Source organism: Aquarana catesbeiana, linkage group LG10, assembly GCF_042186555.1.
Source record: "Aquarana catesbeiana isolate 2022-GZ linkage group LG10, ASM4218655v1, whole genome shotgun sequence".
Lineage (NCBI taxonomy): Eukaryota > Metazoa > Chordata > Amphibia > Anura > Ranidae > Aquarana > Aquarana catesbeiana.
This window is the reverse complement of record NC_133333.1, coordinates 4,331,262-4,346,262: the sequence shown is the minus strand read 5'-3', so window position 1 is coordinate 4,346,262 and position 15,001 is coordinate 4,331,262. Positions and strand designations below refer to the sequence as shown.

Genomic DNA, 15,001 nt, shown 5'->3' with positions numbered 1-15,001 from the left:
CATTGGATCCACCCCTTGTCCCTGAGCCATACGGTGGGAGAGGGGAGGGGGAAAAAGGCGGTCCAGAGATTGTTAACTCCGCCCCTTGCCCTGAGCATGCCCCGCCCCCTGTCTCTGAGCCATACGCCGTGCTGGAGAAGGGAGGGGAAAGAGGCGGTCCAGAGACTGCTAACTTCGCCCATATCCCTAATCATGCCCCGCCCCCTGTCTCTGAACCATCCGCCGGGCTGGAGAAGGGAGGGGAAAGAGGCGGTCCAGAGGGGGCGTGAACTGCAAGTACCAGGGGGGAGGGGCAGAGGAGTCTATAAAGGGGTAACAAACTATTATTGACACCCCCACCAAATATGGGGGCAACAGTGTATTATATATATATATATGTGTATAGTATATAACCCCCCCTCCCCAATCTATGACTGTCCCTGGGGGGAGGGGATTAATACTCTGTATGACCACCCATCCCATGTATGACTGTCCCTGGGGGGAGGGGATTAATACCCCATAATACTCTGTATGACCCCCCATCCCATGTATGACTGTCCCTGGGGGGAGGGGATTAATACCCCATAATACTCTGTATGACCCCCCATCCCATGTATGACTGTCCCTGGGGGGAGGGGATTAACGTCCCTGGCGGTATGATTCTTTCGGATTTTAGGTGCTGAAAGCGGTACAATTATTTTGCATGGAAATTTGGCGTTTTATATTGTAGGTCTGTAAATCTTAACAATAACACACTTAAATCTGTCCAAACCAGAGTCTAGTAGATATCCCGGGTATGATAAAGTTTGAAACACAAAAACATAAATTATAATATAATAAATAAAAATAAATAATTTAAAAAAATTTAAAAAAATAGTAATAAAATAAATTTCCCCACAATTCACTATCGCTCAATTCTGCAAGTGTTCTAATTTACTATCGATGTTTTCTAGATGGTCTAAAGCCACTTTTGACGTAAAGGGACACTTTTTGGTTGCTATGGACAATCTCCAGTTTCCAGGCAGAAAGAACAGTGTATATCATGTAAAACTGCATGCAGGGCATGGGCCAGAGCACTGGGGACAAAAGGGATGTGAAATAATGTCATACAGTACTGTAATCTGTAAGATTACAGTACTGTATGTGTTATGATTTTGACATTTTTTTGAATTTGCCGCCAGGCTCCGCCCCCGTGCGTCGCGCCGCTCGCAGGGAACGGAGCCTGGCACGGAGAGGCTTCCAAGGAGGACGGAGCCCTCGGACACTGCGGGGGACATCGCAGGATCCCGGGGACAAGGTAAGTAAAGCCGCCCCAGGATCCTGCAATGCGATCCCGAGTGTGGCTCGGGGTTACCGCTAATGGTACTGAATTTTAACCCCGAGCCACACTCGGGAATACCGCCAGGGAGGCTACAGCGGTATTCAGGCCGAGATTTGAATTTTTGGATAAATATACCCCTTCATTACTCATGATTAGTGTATTACAGTAAAGCTATGCTGTATACTAAGGTCCATTTAGTAATTTTGCAGCATTGATTTCTTACTTTTGGAAGTCCCATCCCAGCAGACCGCAGCCATCCTATGTGTGGGCATCTGAAGCCGGAGAGTATCTCTTCCTGTATTGGGCACATGCTGGATACCCAGCATGCACCTGCCGATCTCGCGCATGCGCAGTGCGGTGCGGGCAGTATAGGTCGGGGGTTTTCATAGCAAATAACACAATACTACGACTCGGCGATGCCTATTACCTCCTGGGATTGATGACACACATATCCCAGGAGACATTGCAGAGCCGGAAATGACGCGGGGGGCGTGGCCACACAGGAGGAAGTAGAAGATTAAAAATCCTAAAATAAATCCACCAAAAAAAAAAATGGTAATTCATTACAAGTGTACAGTTTAGTACTGGATGGTGAGGAGTACAAAATGTGGGTGGAACTTCGCTTTAATACCCCATAATACTCTGTATGACACCCCTCCATGTATGACTGTCCCTGGGGGGAGGGGATTAATACCCCATAATACTCTGTATGACCCCCCCCCATGTATGACTGACCTCAGGAGGAGGGGGTATTACCCCATAATACTCTGTATATGACCCCCCCATGTATGACTGTCCCTGGGGGGAGGAGAATACCCCATAATACTCTATATAACCCCCCCATGTATGACTGAAGATTGGGAGGTGGGGGTATTATCCCATAATACTCTGTGTATGACCCCCCCCCCCCAACATTAATGCAGTTCCCTGGTGTAGAGATGAACCGTATCATGGAGTGTGTGCAGTAATAATATACAGAGTTCCTCTAAAGAGCCGCTGCATTCCATTAGGAGGGAGGGGCTGAGGCTGCGCCCCTCCCCCAGTCCGCGTACCTCGGTCACCTGACTCCCAGGGACAGAATGGGGTCCCGCCGTGCACGTAGCACAGACTTCATCCATGCATTCTTTAACTCTTTCCTTTCCATTCCATGTGACTCTTTCATGGATCTCCCGAACATGGGTTCATTTTTGGTTGCTACTGGTAACCGATTACTAGGTAGGGGGCCAGAACATCGCCGCCTTGTTACCGGAGGACCTGTCACCTTACCACGCCTAACCCATGGTGGCGTCGTAGCTTGTTTCCTAACTTGGTTACCTATAGCAACAGTATGACTCCTCTTGCTTGACTCACCCTTTACAACAGCTAAGCTTCATCTGTACAGACCCCGGTCAGGAAGGGTGAAGAGCATCATGGGGGGCTGAGGATCTTGGGGGCCTTTTTATGGAATAAAATGAAAAATGCGAAAAATGGTTTTGTTAAAACAAATTAAATATTTTAACCAATTTAGGACCATCTGCCCACATATACTGCGGACAAGCGACTCCTACAGCCACAGCGACGCACCTGTACATCTCTGCTCACCTGTCATCTCCGCTCCCTCTCACCTGTTATCTCCACCCCCTCTCACCTGTACATCTCTGCTCACCTGTCATCTCCGCCCCCCTCTCACCTGTCATCTCCGCCCCCTCTCACCTGTCATCTCCGCCCCCTCTCACCTGTCATCTCCGCCCCCTCTCACCTGTCATCTCCACCCCCCTCTCACCTGTCATCTCCGCCCCCTCTCACCTGTCATCTCCGCCCCCTCTCACCTGTCATCTCCACCCCCCTCTCACCTGTCATCTCCACCCCCTCTCACCTGTACATCTCTGCTCACCTGTCATCTCCAGCCCCTCTCACCTGTCATCTCCGCCCCCTCTCACCTGTCATCTCTGCCCCCTCCCACCTGTCATCTCCGCCCCCTCTCACCTGTCATCTCCCCCCCTCACCTGTCATCTCCACCCCCCTCTCACCTGTCATCTCCGCCCCCCTTTCACCTGTAATCTCCGCCTCCCTCTCACCTGTCATCTCCACCCCCCTCTCACCTGTCATCTCCACCCCCTCTCACCTGTCATCTCCGCCTCCCTCTCACCTGTCATCTCCGCCCCCTCTCACCTGTCATCTCCGCCTCCCTCTCACCTGTCATCTCCGCCCCCTCTCACCTGTCATTTCCACCCCCTCTCACCTGTCATCTCCACCCCCCTCTCACCTGTCATCTCCACCCCCTCTCACCTGTACATCTCTGCTCACCTGTCATCTCCGCCCCCCTCTCACCTGTCATCTCCACCCCCTCTCGCCTGTCATCTCCGCCCCCTCTCGCCTGTCATCTCCGCCCCCTCTCGCCTGTCATCTCCGCTCCCTCTCGCCTGTCATCTCCGCCCCCCCTCGCCTGTCATCTCCGCCCCCCCTCGCCTGTCATCTCCGCCCCCTCTCGCTTGTCATCTCCGCTCCCTCTCGCCTGTCATCTCTGCCCCCTCTCGCCTGTCATCTCTGCTCCCTCTCGCCTGTCATCTCCGCCCCCTCTCACCTGTCATCTCCGCCCCCCCTCTCACCTGTCATCTCCACCCCCCTCTCACCTGTCATCTCCGCCCCCTCACCTGTCATCTCCGCCCCCTCACCTGTCATCTCCGCCCCCTCTCCTGTCATCTCCGCCCCCTCTCACCTGTCATCTCCGCCCCCTCTCACCTGTCATCTCCCCCCCTCACCTGTCATCTCCGCCTCCCTCTCACCTGTCATCTCCGCCCCCTCTCACCTGTCATCTCCGCCTCCCTCTCACCTGTCATCTCCGCCCCCTCTCACCTGTCATCTCCGCCCCCCTCTCACCTGTCATCTCCGCCTCCCTCTCACCTGTCATCTCCGCCCCCTCTCACCTGTCATCTCCGCCTCCCTCTCACCTGTCATCTCCGCCCCCTCTCACCTGTCATCTCCGCCCCCCTCTCACCTGTCATCTCCGCCCCCTCTCACCTGTCATCTCCGCCCCCTCTCACCTGTCATCTCCGCCCCCCTCTCATCTGTCATCTCCACCCCCTCTCTCACCTGTCATCTCCACCCTCCCTCTCACCTCTACATCTCCGCCCCCCTCTCACCTGTCATCTCCGCCCCCTCTCACCTGTCATCTCCGCCACCCTCTCACCTGTCATCGCCACCCCCCTCTCACCTGTCATCTCCGCCCATCTCTCACCTGTCATCTCCACCCTCCCTCTCACCTGTCACCTCCGCCCCCTCACCTGTCATCTCCCCATCTGTCATCTCCGCCCCTAACTTTCACTTGTCATCTCTATGCCTTCCCTCTCACATAAAATGTACTAAAAGAAACAAACACTAAAACGCTCACATTTAGCAAGATGGAACACAATACATCATCCACGAGCTTTGAGCCCCTTCCTACTTCACTGGGACAACTAGAGGAAGACCCAGTAAGGAAATCAGGATCTTTTTAAAACCATCAGCTTTTCATGTAAAGATATTGGAATCACCGATTTTCCAATGCTGTTACCTTACAGCAGTTAGGCGAGAGGCCACTTCACACAGAGGGGTCATTGTGTGGAATGAAGAGGCACCCATTTATATATTTATCACTTTGCACGGCTAAGACTGGAGCACCACACTGAAGATTGCTTCAGAGACTTGTTATGTGTCTCACCTTCACTTCACCGTTCAGTGTATGCTGATCAGCTTGATGAGCATCGATTGACTAATCACCCACGATTGTTTTATACAATACCTGCTTTGTTCTACAAATCATCTTTTACCTGTTTAATTAGGAATCTGTTATTTGAAGAGTTTATTTGCACGTTTGGTTTACACTGCCACCTTGTGGACACCTTTATTATTGTCTTTTCATTTTTAGTACGTTCGTTACTTTCTGACACATTGGGAGAGATTTACTAAAATTGGTGCAGCTGTGCAAAGAAACCAATCAGCTTCCAGGTTTTATGGTCAAAGTTGATATGAACAAGCTAAAGTTAGAAGCTGATTGGCCGCCATGCACAGCTGCACCAGATTCTGTATGTACCACTTTTAGTAAATCCCCCCCCATTGGTTACACTTCAGTTTAAACAACAGCGCAGCATCACTTATTATACACATACACTCATTGGTCACGGATTCACCTATCGGTGTTTGCAGCAGTTGTTCTATACATTGTTTTTTTCCCACTTCCAGTGATGGTGCAGGAGTATCCCTCTACCAGTCTGGCACTGGTCTGGTGACACTGGGACTGGTGTGGCGGTGATCAGGGACACTGGCTGGCTGCACTGGTCTGGTGACACTGGGACTGGTGTGGCGGTGATCAGGGACACTGGCTGGCTGCACTGGTCTGGTGACACTGGGACTGGTGTGGCGGTGATCAGGGACACTGGCTGGCTGCACTGGTCTGGTGACACTGGGACTGGTGTGGCGGTGAACAGGGACACTGGCTGGCTGCACTGGTCTGGTGACACTGGGACTGGTGTGGCGGTGATCAGGGAAACTGGCTGGCTGCACTGGTCTGGTGACACTGGGATTGGTGTGGCGGTGATCAGGGACACTGGTTGGCTGCACTGGTCTGGTGACACTGGGACTGGTGTGGCGGTGATCAGGGAAACTGGCTGGCTGCACTGGTCTGGTGACACTGGGATTGGTGTGGCGGTGATCAGGGACACTGGTTGGCTGCACTGGTCTGGTGACACTGGGACTGGTGTGGCGGTGATCAGGGACACTGGCTGGCTGCACTGGGACTGGTGTGGCGGTGATCAGGGACACTGGGACTGGTGTGGCGGTGATCAGGGACACCGGGACTGGTGTGGCGGTGATCAGGGAAACTGGCTGGCTGCACTGGTCTGGTGACACTGGGATTGGTGTGGCGGTGATCAGGGACACTGGTTGGCTGCACTGGTCTGGTGACACTGGGACTGGTGTGGCGGTGATCAGGGACACTGGCTGGCTGCACTGGGACTGGTGTGGCGGTGATCAGGGACACTGGGACTGGTGTGGCGGTGATCAGGGACACCGGGACTGGTGTGGCGGTGATCAGGGACACTGGTTGGCTGCACTGTGACTGGTGTGGCAGTGATCAGGGACACTGGCTGGCTGCACTGGGACTGGTGTGGCGGTGATCAGGGACACTGGGACTGGTGTGGCGGTGATCAGGGACACTGGGACTGGTGTGGCGGTGATCAGGGACACCGGGACTGGTGTGGCGGTGATCAGGGACACTGGTTGGCTGCACTGTGACTGGTGTGGCGGTGATCAGGGACACTGGTTGGCTGCACTGGGACTGGTGTGGCGGTGATCAGGGACACTGGTTGGCTGCACTGTGACTGGTGTGGCGGTGATCAGGGACACTGTATTATGTCACACAGCCAGTTGGTAAGAGAGGAAACAGAGAACTACCAGCAAACCTCCTTTGTTTACAAGTGTGGTTGCTGTGATTGGTCACAGAGATCACATGGTATAGGGCTATTGTTAATAAACAGCCGGATGGCAAGTGGTTAAAGGACATTAAAATGAATGTGTACAAATCAAACTTTATTGAGTAACAAATCATTGAACCTCACACACAGATCATTCGGTATAACGCTCGCAGATCAGTTACAATGTATCCAAACATCTTATAATTCAGCTCTCCAGTCCTCAGATGTGGCGGCTGCATTTGTTTTCTTTGTTGTAGGATTTTCCCCTTTCCTTTCATCTGGTGATCCTGCCAGGAACAGAATTCCTGTCCTGGGTGACAACACTCATTCACTGGATCTATGGAGGTGCAGCATCGTCACCCTTGGACTACAGAACACCTCCCCCTCTCTTCATCACCATAGCATAGGAGAGGTTGTCCTGCAAGCAACACAGGAAGAAATCACAAGATTTCTGATCAGGAGTTTTTTTTGCACTTATTGATCAGATATAACGGAATGATTTCATATCAATAGATAAGAGACTGAAAGGGGCAGAGAAGATGATTGGAGGGTTTACAGACACTGTAAAGTTTGTACTACATTCTGTGATCCGACTGAACAGATTTCCTGTCACCTTCTGACTAAGTGACACCACTTCTGAGGGTAGGGAATGTGGTGTCACCGGGACAGGAAGTGTGGTGTCACTGGGACAGGAAGTGTGGTGTCACTGGGACAGGAAGTGTGGTGTCACTGGGACAGGAAGTGTGGTGTCACCGGGACAGGAAGTGTGGTGTCACTGGGACAGGAAACGCGGTGTCACTGGGATAGGAAATGCGGTGTCACCGGGACAGGAAGTGTGGTGTCACTGGGACAGGAAATGCGATGTCCCTGAGACAGGAAACGCGGTGTCACTGGGACAGGAAACGCGGTGTCACTGGTACAGGAAACGCGGTGCCACCGGGACAGGAAGTGTGGTGTCACCGGGACAGGAAGTGTGATGTCACCGGGACAGGAAGTGTGATGTCACCGGGACAGGAAGTGTGATGTCACCAGGACAGGAAACGCGGTGTCACTGGGACAGGAAAAGCGGTGCCACCGGGACAGGAAGTGTGGTGTCACCGGGACAGAAAGTGTGGTGTCACTGGGACAGGAAACTCGGTTTCACTGGGACAGAAAGTGTGGTGTCACTGGGACAGGAAATGCGATGTCACTGGGACAGGAAACGCGGTGTCACTGGGACAGGAAGTGCGGTGTCACTGGGACAGGAAACACAATGCCACCGGGACAGGAAGTGTGATGTCACCGGGACAGGAAACTTGGTGTCACCAGGACAGGAAACGCGGTGTCACTGGGACAGGAAAAGCGGTGCCACCGGGACAGGAAGTGTGGTATCACTGGGACAGGAAACGCGGTGTCACTGGGACAGGAAATGCGGTGTCACTGGGACCGGAAACACGGTGCCACCGGGACAGGAAGTGTGGTGTCACTGGGACAGGAAATGCGGTGTCACTGGAACAGGAAATGCGGTGTCACTGGAACAGGAAACGGGGTGCCACCGGGACAGGAAGTGTGGTGTCACTGAGACAGGAAACACGGTGTTAGTGGCACAGGAAACGTGGTGTCACTGGGACAGGAAGTCTGGTGTCACTGGGACAGGAAACGCGGTGTCACTGGGACAGGAAGTGAGGTCCAGGTCACCAGCAATATCTGTTTCTTGCTACTAAGTTGTTGCTCAGCTAGGACTTGTAGTGACATCGGTCCCCATCGGTCACACAGATGATTTCTGAAATGAGAACTGTCTGTGCTGCTCCATAACACTCAGTGACATTCCTCCCCGGTAAATCTCGCTTCCTTCCTCATTATGGAGGAGAAATATCCGACCAGCCCAGAAGTCTCCCTCAGTTGGCGGAAGAAATGAAGATGGCGTTTCAGTAATAAATATTAATAAATATATAATTTATGGCGTCCAATCCAATCGGTCTCGCGGCGATCAGACATGGATGGCGATCAGTCCCGCCGTTAATTGGTCACGGTGCCACAGGATCTCCGCCAGGCCGTTCAGCACCGGAGCCGCGTCCGACAATTCCGCCCGACCATCCAGACTGATCCCATCGCTGAGCCGCGGCCCGTTCACGCTCCTCACCCGCATCACCGGCAGCTGCCACGTCTGCTGGAAGTCGCTGATGTCCTGATCGGTGACGTCCGTGTGCATGAACTGGTCCAATCTGCTCGGGAGTTAAGGACGGAACAGGGAGCCCCTCCCCCCATGGGATGGGGGAGGGGTGGACAAACATGGCATCTATCATGGTGTCATACGGGGGGGGGGGGGGTAAAACTCTGCAGACTGATGGGGAGCCGATCTCCAATATTTGCAGCACAATGGAGGAAGTGCTGCTCCGGACTCGCTCCAGTGCCGCCCACATGACCTCAGGTCAGACCTCCTGCAGCAGAAGTCATGTGACTACGTGCCTTGGTCCAGCACTGGAGGGAGCCAGGAGCAGAACGTCAATTAGGAACCCTCAAAATAGAGAATTGCTTGTGATTGGTGCATTCAGCGCTAGGCTCCGCCTCCTCCCACAACAGGTCACAGAAATGCTGGAGATGGGGGATGGGGAAGAGATAATAAAGCTCCTGTGTGCGGCCATTAAACCTCACAGATAAAAGTAAAGATAAAACAACCCGGGACGTCCCCCAAAGAGGACCTGTCAGAGCGGACGCTGTCTGACGCAGCACAGACTCCCATTGGACGCTGGAGGCGGCCATTTTTTTGGCTGCAGAATTCAGTGCTAGTTCTGGAATGAGAATATGGCACTGCGAGGAACCACCATGGCCCCGCCCCCAGAACAGGACGAGAGCCTCGGGGGTGACAACCATTCTGACAGGTCCTCTTTATGGGTCCTCAGCAACCAATGAAATGCAAGCAATTGGATCAGATGATTTCATCCCATTTTGAGGAATAGCGGAACATTCTGGAATATTCCCTGAATAGGATACTTGGTGCCGATCACCACCCGTGCCGCACCCTCCTCCTGGCTCAGCGTGCGGGAAATCAGCGCCGGGACGTCCTCAAACGATGATCGATCGGTGAAGGAGAAGAGGAAGAGGACGGCGTCGGCCTTCTCCTTACAGGCCTGCGGGGGAAGAGAAGAAATCAAGTTATTGAATCCATAAGAGGCGGAGTCTAAAAAAAACCAAACAACCGAACCGAACAATCTGCGAAACGCAATCCATAGCCGCGTCGTGACCCGCAATCTGTCATGTGACACCATTTATCCCCCTATGGCCGCCCCTAGAGGGAGGAGTCATGTCACATGACAGAATCCGGGTCACGTCCGCAGCTATGGAAGCGTTTCGCAGATTGTTCGGTCTGGTTAGATTGTCAGACTCCGCCCCTGTCCATCTGCAGTCACTGCGTTGTCCCAGCGACCGTCCCACCAGAAGGGCAGGGAAAGGGAAGAGAATGAGAAGAAGAGGAAGGCAGGGAGAGGGAAGGGAAGGGAGAGGGGAGAGAAGGGCAGAGAGAGGGAAGAGAAGGGCAGAGAGAGGGAAGGGAAAGGGAAGAGAAGGGCAGAGAGAGGGAAGAGAAGAGCAGGGATAGGGAAGGGAGAGGGAAGAGAAGGGCAGAGAGAGGGAAGAGAAGGGCAGGGATAGGGAAGGGAGAGGGAAGAGAAGGGCAGAGAGAGGGAAGAGAAGGGAAGGGAGAAGGAAGAGAAGGGCATAGAGAGGGAAGAGAAGGGCAGGGAGAGGGAAGAAAAGGGCAGGGAGAGGGAAGAAAAGGGCAGAGAGAGGAAAGAGAAGGGCAGGGAGAGGGAAGGGAAGAGAAGGGCAGGGAGAGGGAAGAGAAGGGAAGGGAGAGGGAAGAGAAGGGAAGGGAGAGGGAAGAGAAGGGCAGGGATAGGGAAGGGAAGGGAGAGGGAAGAGAAGGGCAGAGAGAGGGAAGAGAAGGACAGGGATAGGGAAGGGAAGGGAGAGGGGAGAGAAGAGCAGAGAGAGGGAAGGGAAGGGCAGGGATAGGGGAGAGAAGGGCAGGGATAGGGAAGATGAAGGAAGAAAAGATAGAGGGGAAAAAAGGTAGAGGGAGGAGGAGGCAAGAAAAGAAGAAAAGTGAAAGGAAAGGGATGAGAAGGAAATGGTAGAAAAGTGAAGGTGAAGAAAGAGAAGAAATGGGGGAGGGAAAAGAAGGGGTAAAAAGGGGGAGAAAATAAGATGGGAAATGTAAAAGAAAAGAACAAAGAGGGAAGAAAAGAGGTTAATGGGAAGAAAAGGGAATGAAGAGGGACAGGATTAACGGATACATACAAAGTGAGGGTATTTTGACCTCATCTCCAAGCCCCTCCTTCATCCCACCCCCGCAGAGTCCCAGCCTTCCCAGATAAGGAGCCTCACAGGCGGAGCCAGCTGGACTGGGAGGGGTTTGCTGACAATCTAGGGAGAGATCAAAGGAGACAAAACACGACAAGACGTACCAGCAAAATGTGATCAAACTTCTTTAACGAGGATTCACCACAATCCCAAAACTGGAAGCAAAAGATGATGGGGCGCTGGCTGTCCCGGGGACGGACCGGCCAGTACACACGAGAGGTCTGGATTCCTGGTGGGAAACACAAAATTCAACACAATTCATCCACATTCTGTGCATTAAATAGCAGCAAAGTACTGAATCTGCTGCTGGAAATCAGCCAAATAACCCCTCTGCCTACCGATCTGATTTTTTTTTTTTTTAAATCTGGTCCGCTCACGTGATCCAGCAGCTGTGTCTCCACTGTGTAAAGCTGGCTACACACTATACAAATTTTGTACAACTTTCCTTGTAGATTAACCAAAACCATATAATATGGAGGTCAAACCTAAACACTTCTATATTGTATGCAATCAGGCCGGCCCTCGCACTACATGGTTGAAGGTGAATCTAAAGGAAATTGAACAACAAAAATTGTATAATGTGAAGCCAGCTTAAGGGAGCATTTGAGAACAGCTGTGAATTCCCAGAGCTTTGACGTCACCCATAGGTTCTCATGGTCGGCACTCCCGCTGTCAGCCGACGCTCACCAGGAAGCCAGAGCTGCGGGATCCTGGATCATGTGACTGGGCAGGATAAAGAAAAAAAGGTAAATACTTTGAACTTTCTCATACGAAGTGATAAGTAGGAGGAGGGGGAAGGGAACATTTACGAATAGCGAGCGAGTGAATTTACACATTTGGACACAGAAGGGAAGAATTGTCTCCGTCTCACCTGTTGTCTCGTGGTGCATGCTGGGAACCTCCAGTCCGCACAGTTTAGCGATCAGAGTCGTTTTCCCAACTCCACTTTTTCCACAAACAAAAATTTTGTAGCTGGCGATGTCGGAGGGAAGCTGCGGAGGCAACACCGGCTGTTCTATGAGACCTGCGGGGGGGGGGGAGAGAGTCCCATCGATGACATCATAAATACATCATCTGATGTCATAGAGACACAACATATCAAGAGTGCAGGTATAAAGCTGGGAGGGTTCTTAGAGGTTAACTGTCAAAATATGTGAGCTTAGCAGCAAGTAACAAGTGAAAGAAGATGGAATAACATAATAAAACCACCAGAAGATGTAACCGCAAGGCACATAGCAAGCTGCAATTACAGCCAATAACCAGAAAAGGCAGTGTCCGCAATAAGAAATATAGCAAGGCGACCACAAAGTGGTGCTGTGTACATACAGGAATGCAAAGTGATGGTATAGCCACCAGAGGGCGCTGTGCTCACACAAAAAAATTATAGAAGGTGTAATGACAGAAAAGGGCCACCAGATGGCTCTATTTACGCACAGAAATACAAACAGGTGTAATGACAGCGGAGCGGCCACCAGATGGCGCTGTGTACACAAAACAATTGTAATGACAGCGAAATTGTTGATAGGTGACGCTGTGTATGTACAGAGGTGTAATGAAAGCTGAGCGGCCGGCAGGTGGCGCTGTGTATAAATAGATGTAATGACAGCGGTGTGCCCAGCAGGTGGCGCTGTGTATAAATAGATGTAATGACAGCGGTGTGCCCGGCAGGTGGCGCTGTGTACAAATAGATGTAATGACAGTGGTGTGTCCGGCAGGTGGCGCTGTATATATATATATATAGGTGTAATGACAGCGGTGTGTCCAGCAGGTGGCGCTGTGTATATATATATATATATATAGATGTAATGACAGCGGTGTGTCCGGCAGGTGGCGCTGTATATATATATATATATAGGTGTAATGACAGCGGTGTGTCCAGCAGGTGGCGCTGTGTATATATATATATATATATATATATATATAGGTGTAATGACAGCTGTGTGTCCAGCAGGTGGCGCTGTGTATATATAGGTGTAATGACAGCGGTGTGCCCGGCAGGTGGCGCTGTATATATATATGTAATGACAGCGGTGTGCCCAGCAGGTGGCGCTGTGTATATATAGATGTAATGACAGCGGTGTGCCCGGCAGGTGGCGCTGTAAATATATATGTAATGACAGCGGTGTGCCCAGCAGGTGGCGCTGTGAATATATAGATGTAATGACAGCGGTGTGCCCAGCAGGTGGCGCTGTGTATATATAGGTGTAATGACAGCGGTGTGCCCGGCAGGTGGCGCTGTGTATATATAGGTGTAATGACAGCGGTGTGCCCAGCAGGTGGCGCTGGATATATATAGGTGTAATGACAGCGGTGTGCCCAGCAGGTGGCGCTGTGTATATATAGATGTAATGACAGCGGTGTGCCCGGCAGGTGGCGCTGTGTGTATATAGGTGTAATGACAGCGGTGTGCCCGGCAGGTGGCGCTGTGTGTATATAGGTGTAATGACAGCGGTGTGCCCGGCAGGTGGCGCTGTGTATATATAGATGTAATGACAGCGGTGTGCCGGCAGGTGGCGCTGTGTGTATATAGGTGTAATGACAGCGGTGTGCCCGGCAGGTGGCGCTGTGTATATATAGGTGTAATGACAGCGGTGTGCCCGGCAGGTGGCGCTGTGTATATAGGTGTAATGACAGCGGTGTGCCCAGCGGGTGGCGCTGAGTATATAGGTGTAATGACAGCGGTGTGTCCGGCAGGTGGCGCTGTGTATATATAGATGTAATGACAGCGGTGTGCCCGGCAGGTGGCGCTGTGTATATATAGGTGTAATGACAGCGGTGTGTCCGGCAGGTGGCGCTGTGTATATATAGATGTAATGACAGCGGTGTGCCCGGCAGGTGGCGCTGTGTATATATAGGTGTAATGACAGCGGTGTGCCCAGCAGGTGGCGCTGGGTATATATAGGTGTAATGACAGCGGTGTGTCCGGCAGGTGGCGCTGTGTATATATAGATGTAATGACAGCGGTGTGCCCAGCAGGTGGCGCTGTGTGTATATAGGTGTAATGACAGCGGTGTGCCCGGCAGGTGGCGCTGTGTATATATAGGTGTAATGACAGCGGTGTGCCCAGCAGGTGGCGCTGTGTGTATATAGGTGTAATGACAGCGGTGTGCCCGGCAGGTGGCGCTGTGTATATATAGGTGTAATGACAGCGGTGTGCCCGGCAGGTGGCGCTGTGTGTATATAGGTGTAATGACAGCGGTGTGCCCGGCAGGTGGCGCTGTGTATATATAGATGTAATGACAGCGGTGTGCCCAGCAGGTGGCGCTGTGTATATATAGGTGTAATGACAGCGGTGTGCCCGGCAGGTGGCGCTGTGTGTATATAGGTGTAATGACAGCGGTGTGCCCTGCAGGTGGCGCTGTGTGTATATAGGTGTAATGACAGCGGTGTGCCCGGCAGGTGGCGCTGTGGAGGTGGCAGTTCGGTCGGTCCGGTATTCTCGCTGCTCTCGCGGACACGTGACTCACCGAACAGCCGCCGTTTCCTCTTCCGTAGGATGCAGCTCAGGTAGTCTCTTCCCTCCTCGCTCTGCTGCCAGTCGGGGACGATGAGACTCCCGGGTTTGGGGAAAGGGAAGCGATGCATGGCGTCTCCTAGCAGCACTTCCGGGTGGGTCGCAAATGGATGACGTCAGAGAGAGGACAGGAAATCACGTGAACAGCTCCGGTGGAACGCAGCAGAAACCACGCCCATATGGGTCATTAAGCTCCTCCTCTTTCTTGGGTGCAGAGAGGGAGATAGAAGCTTCAAAGTCACAGAAATACACAAAATAACGAGAAGAGCCGATGGGGGAGGGGAGGGATCAGACCCCCGGTCAGTTTTTATTGCTGTCTGTGTCCTCATTAAAGAGATTCTTCCTCTCTGACCTGTTTACCATCAAAAGTAAAAGCAAATCCTACATTTGTGGATGTCACCAGAACAGGAAGTGAAG

The 15,001-nt window shown here is 52.3% G+C and overlaps 1 protein-coding gene across 1 annotated transcript; it reads right to left on the bottom strand.

Moving 5' to 3' along the window:
- Positions 1 to 6,827: 6,827 nt before the first annotated feature.
- On the bottom strand, positions 6,828 to 14,725 carry CPLANE2 (ciliogenesis and planar polarity effector complex subunit 2). The gene is made up of 5 exons (XM_073601513.1): positions 14,538 to 14,725; positions 11,942 to 12,094; positions 11,175 to 11,299; positions 9,703 to 9,839; positions 6,828 to 8,933 (listed from the first exon to the last, which is right to left on the bottom strand). The coding sequence occupies exons 1-5, from the start codon at positions 14,653 to 14,655 to the stop codon at positions 8,699 to 8,701; spliced, it is 768 nt and encodes a 255-aa protein (XP_073457614.1). The 5' UTR covers positions 14,656 to 14,725; the 3' UTR covers positions 6,828 to 8,698.
- Between the last annotated feature and the right edge of the window lie 276 nt (positions 14,726 to 15,001).